The 5,267-nt window shown below is 34.5% G+C and overlaps 1 protein-coding gene across 1 annotated transcript; it reads left to right on the top strand.

The window, feature by feature from the left end:
• The first annotated feature begins 1,335 nt into the window (after positions 1-1,335).
• On the top strand, positions 1,336-4,302 carry LOC145624071 (heat shock factor-binding protein-like). Its single transcript, XM_081677013.1, has 5 exons — positions 1,336-1,492; positions 2,551-2,604; positions 3,233-3,256; positions 3,326-3,368; positions 3,839-4,302. The coding sequence occupies exons 1-5, from the start codon at positions 1,490-1,492 to the stop codon at positions 3,991-3,993; spliced, it is 279 nt and encodes a 92-aa protein (XP_081533139.1). The 5' UTR covers positions 1,336-1,489; the 3' UTR covers positions 3,994-4,302.
• The last annotated feature ends 965 nt before the right edge of the window (positions 4,303-5,267 follow it).

The raw sequence follows: 5,267 nt of genomic DNA, 5'->3' as shown, positions 1-5,267 counted from the left end.
TAAGAGAGAGAAATAATAAAATATAGTATAACTTTACCAAATATAGAAGTGATGCATATAAAAAAAACACCCATAAAAGGAAAGTGATGCATATAAAAAAACGGAGGGAGTACGAAATAGAATAGATGGGGACATATGTCTTTCTTAGTTTCTTGGTTATAGTTTTTAAATACTAAGTATAGATATAGATAGATATAGATTGTTAAAATATACTCCCTCCGTCCCCGAAAGAATGACCCATTTGGCCTAAATTTAGTCCCAAAAAGAATGACCCATTAGTTTTAAAATACCCACCAATTTACAACAATATTTGTGCAAAATTAGCTTCCCCATATAAAATTTTGTTTTTCCATATACTTTTATTACTATCTCTTTTTACTTTTTCGTAAACCCAATGTAAATTTATCTTTCCAATATACTTTACCTTCTTTTATTTAACTACTCCCTCCGTCCCCGAAAGAACGACCCATTTGGCCTAATTTTAGTTCCAAAAAGAATGACCCATTTGCATTAAAATCCCCACCAATTTGCAATAATATTTGTGCAAAATTAGTTTTTCCATATAAAATTTTGTTTCCCTATGTACTTTTATTATTTCTCTCTCTACTTTTTTACAAACCCCATGTAAATTTATCTTTTCAATATACTTTTACTTCTTTTTATTTAACTTTCTTAATACCCGCGAAATTAACCCAAATGGGTCGTTCTTTCGGGGACGGAGGGAGTATATTAATACCTGCGAAATCAACCCAAAAGTATCGTTCTTTCGGGGACGGAGGGAGTAACACTTATTAAAACACCGAGGTAGTACTACATTGTCTACCTAAGAGTATAGCCAATGGTTGCCCATTTTGGGTGGGCGTGAAGAGAGAGAAAAATAAAAAAAAAAAAAGCTTAAAAAATGAAAAAGTTGTACTTTTGGTGAGAAATGGTTCATGACCAGGTCATGGCCATGACCATTTGTTAAGTGTGGGCATTTAGTGGTATTTCGCCACTTGTCCAACAAAGAGAGTAGGTTTAGTTTTTTTTTTTTTCAATTGATGAAGACTCACATGGAAATGGAAGGAAAAGAGAAACAATGCCCACAAATTTGGAGGGCAACAAATATGAGTGTATGGGCATGGGAGTTGGACATAAATGAGGTGGAAAAGAGAGAAAGTAATAAAAAATATGATGACCATCATTAGTTTGGGCATCCATTGGCTATGCTCTAAGAGCTATGCCCTACACCTTAACCCACGTAATGCAATTTGAATTTGAATGATTTAGATTTTAGAATTTACCTTTTTAAATTTCATTTTGTTTTTTTGAATTTTTAATTTTCAATTAGTTCCTTTAGCAAGCTTTTCCACTCACGCGCGTCGCACTTCCAAAACAAAAACAATAACAAAAGCAAAGCCATTCATTCCATTTATTTCCTTCATTCTGTAATCCAAACTTTCGAATTTCCACATTTCAAATTCCAATTCCAATTCATTCAGCGACGACAATGGTACGCTCTTTTCTCTAATTTCTCCATTTTTTATTATATTTTTATGTGAATCTTAGGTTTTTGCCTTTTGCAAACTTCGATTTCAATTTTTTTTGTCGTAATTTGTTGTAATTGCGCTACTATTATGCATTTCTGATCTTGCTATTTGAACAACTATAGCCGATCTATTTGATTTTGTAATTTCTGATTATTGATATTCAAATTGTGGGGTTTTGTAGATTTTCGATTTTTTTGGGTTATTTTGATGTAGGTTTTTTTGGGTAATTGATTATTTTTGCGATATCTACCAATTTATCTTGTATACTGTGTTGCAATTTGCTTGATCAGAGAAATCCATGTAAATTATGGAAGATAATCTTTACCCTTTAGTATCAATTGCTGTTAGAAGTCTTGGAACCCTCGGGGGTACAATCCGTTCTTCATTTTACGAGCGTTTGAAGGTTCGGATACTGACCTTAATCTGCTAATCATTTAGCATTTCATGAATCTTGTATATGAAAGGTTGAAGAGTGTGTAATGAAGATGATTTAGAAGCTATGGTAATGTTAGTCTAGGAGTATATGTTGTCAAATGTCAAATTGGAGGTGGAATTGCATCAAGGTTGTGCATAGCATGACCATCAAGGCTTTAACTCTGTTAAGATACTCTGTAATTGGTTTATTATTCGGCTTGACTACGAGCTAGAATTGAATGTGGGGTTGTAAGATATCCTCATTAGAGGTGGAAATGCATCAAGGTTACGTGCATAGCATGACCATCAAGGCTTTAACTCTGTCAAGATACTCCGTAATTGGTTTATTATTCGGCTTGACTACGAGCTAGACTTGAATGTGGGGTTGTAAGATATCCTCATTAGATGGCTATTTGCCGTTTCATGATTTTCAAGTTGTAATTATATCTTGTCAATATACAGTCTTGAGACTTTAGCTCTGCTAACAATAAATTTTTTGTGTACGGCTTTCTTGTCTAGTTATGATTGGATCCCATTTACTTGTTTAATCTTGCATTTTAGCTTATGTTTAGCTTTTTTAATGATTTATTGGATATTTTGGTGGCAGGATGGACATGATTCAGATGAACCTAAGCAAAATACCACTGATATGGCTGCATTTGTAAGTTGTTTGATATTTGTCTGGATTACTTGGATGTTTCATCCTTAAAGCAAATTTTTCTTTATATTCTCTTTTCATGTAATTTCATATTTTTTCAAACGCCCTTGGACATATTTATTTATTTATTTATTTATTTTTTTTAACATCCCGATATCTCTGCAAAGAACTATTTATTTGTATATAGCTTCATATCTAGGGCTGGCTGTAATGTTATATTTCAAGGAAATTGCATCTTGATTAATCTCACAGTGTTGAATTTGATTGATTACTTGGATGTTTCATCCTTAAAGCAAATTTTTCTTTATATTCTCTTTTCATGTAATTTCATATTTTTTCAAACGCCCTTGGACATATTTATTTATTTATTTATTTATTTATTTATTTATTTTAACATCCCGATATCTCTGCAAAGAACTATTTATTTGTATATAGCTTCATATCTAGGGCTGGCTGTAATGTTATATTTCAAGGAAATTGCATCTTGATTAATCTCACAGTGTTGAATTTGATTGATTGCATTTTTCCTATTGTGAATGTAACCTTGTACCATACATGTTACTAACTGTATGTCTTTGTGCTCTCTGATAGTATTGCTCTGTAATACTTATGATTTATGTTTGTTTTTCAGGTGCAAAATCTTCTTCAGCAAATGGTAATTGGTGCTTCATTCCCCTTATAATGTATGCTAATGCCGTTGTTGACAATAATTTTTCTTTTGCAGCAAACCAGATTTCAAGCTATGTCTGAGGGCATTGTGACAAAAAATATCCTTTTTATTCATCTCTTAAGCATTACTGAGTATATAATTGAGTTTGGTACATCTGTTGAAATTTAGGCTATATATAAAGAAATATTCCTTCATGGGCACATTTCTCTTTTATTTGGGCATTATCAGTTATAATCCAAATTTTCTTTTTTACTTGCATTATACTCTGTACAATTGATGAGGCAGTGTTGGGTGCATTTACTGAGACTTAGGCTGTGAAATATTTTTATTTCCTTTCTCTGTGTGCTTTTGTTTTAGTTCGTCTAAATTTACTTGAACTTTGCTTACCAACTGAATGTTGTGCAAGACCATCATTGATTGCTTACCTTAGTTGCTAGTTTGTTTATCTGGCTAGTGTTTTTATCTTTTCATGGGGACAGAGTTTCAGAACTTTCGTCTTTCTATGACATGATTAAGATTACTGCACCATATACTTCCAGATTGTTTTATTCTTAACCACAGTTGCACTAGATGAGATGGGTAATCGTATCGATGAACTAGAGCAGAGCATTAAGGATCTGAAAGAAGAAATGGGACCAGAGGAGTCTCCCTCTCCAGTGCCAGCCTCGAAATCTAAGCCTGATGATTCCAAGCCAGAGGATTCTTCTATTAACACCGAATGAAGTCAATCAAGGATTCAAGGTGCCTACTTTCCATTGGTTGTTTTTGGGATCTCACTATGTTCTGATATTAACATTTCTCAAGAAATTTGTTCTTGAATCAATGCTATGAAGTTTGAACCATGTGTGTCACTAGAGATCTATTGTGTGTAGCTTAGTTGCCTGTTTAGCAGTTACCAATATTCTTGACTTGATGTGTGAAGAGGTGATAGTTAATGATTTATTGTATCGTAAGGGAGTTAGCAGCCCTTGATATCTATCCTTGATATATGAAGCAAATGTCTCGGCTACTAGCACCATCTTGTGCTTTCATCGTCTGCTATTCCTCAGTTTTGGCCTTGCCAATTTTGGTTGTTACGGAGTATCTGTCAACCATATGTGAATATGTGATGCTTACGAGTCTAATTCAATTGCTGCTGTTTGCGAGGCTGCAAACATATTGAAATTGGTTTAAAAGCTTTGCAAGTCAGTAGGAGAATAAATCATGGACTTAGATTTGCTTTTGTTTTCAGGAATTCGACTACAACTTATGATATCAGACAGTCAGTGTGGTAGTACCACTGTTGAATTAATTTTATTTTTTTTTTTTTAAAAAAAAAAAACCCTCAAAATTACGAATTGACTCTTTCATTTATACTTACTACGAAGTATAAGCTAAAGTAACCTGATAATAATAAATACTCCATATTAGTGAATACAAACTTACAATAATATATATATATATATATATATATATATATATATATATATATATATATATATATATTTCCTCCGTTACGCATTATGTACAACAAAATGAGTTGCACTTTTCCCAAGAAGAAACTTGTAAGGGAGATTAATTAAGGAAAGAGCAAATAATTAAAGTCATAAAAGAACACCAACACCACCACCAAACCCACCTTGCTGCCACCATAAACCACCAAACGCAGCAACCACCAGACCTGCAACCACCCATACCCACAACCACCCAAAACCACCCAGACCCACAACCACCCAAAACCGACCAAACCCACAACCACCCAAAACCATCCAGACCCACAACCACCTAAAACCTACCATACCCAGAACCACCCAGACCCACAACCACAACCACCCAGACCCACAACTGCCCAGACCAAAAACCGACTAGACTCACAACCACCCAAAACCACCGAGACCCACAACCACCCAAAACCGACCAGACCTACAACCACAGAAAAAACCGACCAGGCGCTACCACCAAACTCGTAACCTCGGCCCTCCCCTCTCCCACCCAGTCAACCACCAACCACCCACCG

The sequence above is a fragment of the Chenopodium album genome, chromosome 3, assembly GCF_948465745.1.
Source record: "Chenopodium album chromosome 3, dcCheAlbu1.1, whole genome shotgun sequence".
In the NCBI taxonomy this organism is placed as follows: domain Eukaryota; kingdom Viridiplantae; phylum Streptophyta; class Magnoliopsida; order Caryophyllales; family Amaranthaceae; genus Chenopodium; species Chenopodium album.
This window is presented reverse-complemented; position numbering and strand designations above follow the sequence as displayed.

Bases quoted from the DNA above. Each gene is read 5' to 3' on its own strand.
- LOC145624071 (XM_081677013.1), top strand. The intron at 2,605-3,232 runs GTAAGTTGTTTG...TTTGTTTTTCAG, and splicing joins CCACTGATATGGCTGCATTT to GTGCAAAATCTTCTTCAGCA. The intron at 3,369-3,838 runs ATATCCTTTTTA...CCACAGTTGCAC, and splicing joins TGAGGGCATTGTGACAAAAA to TAGATGAGATGGGTAATCGT.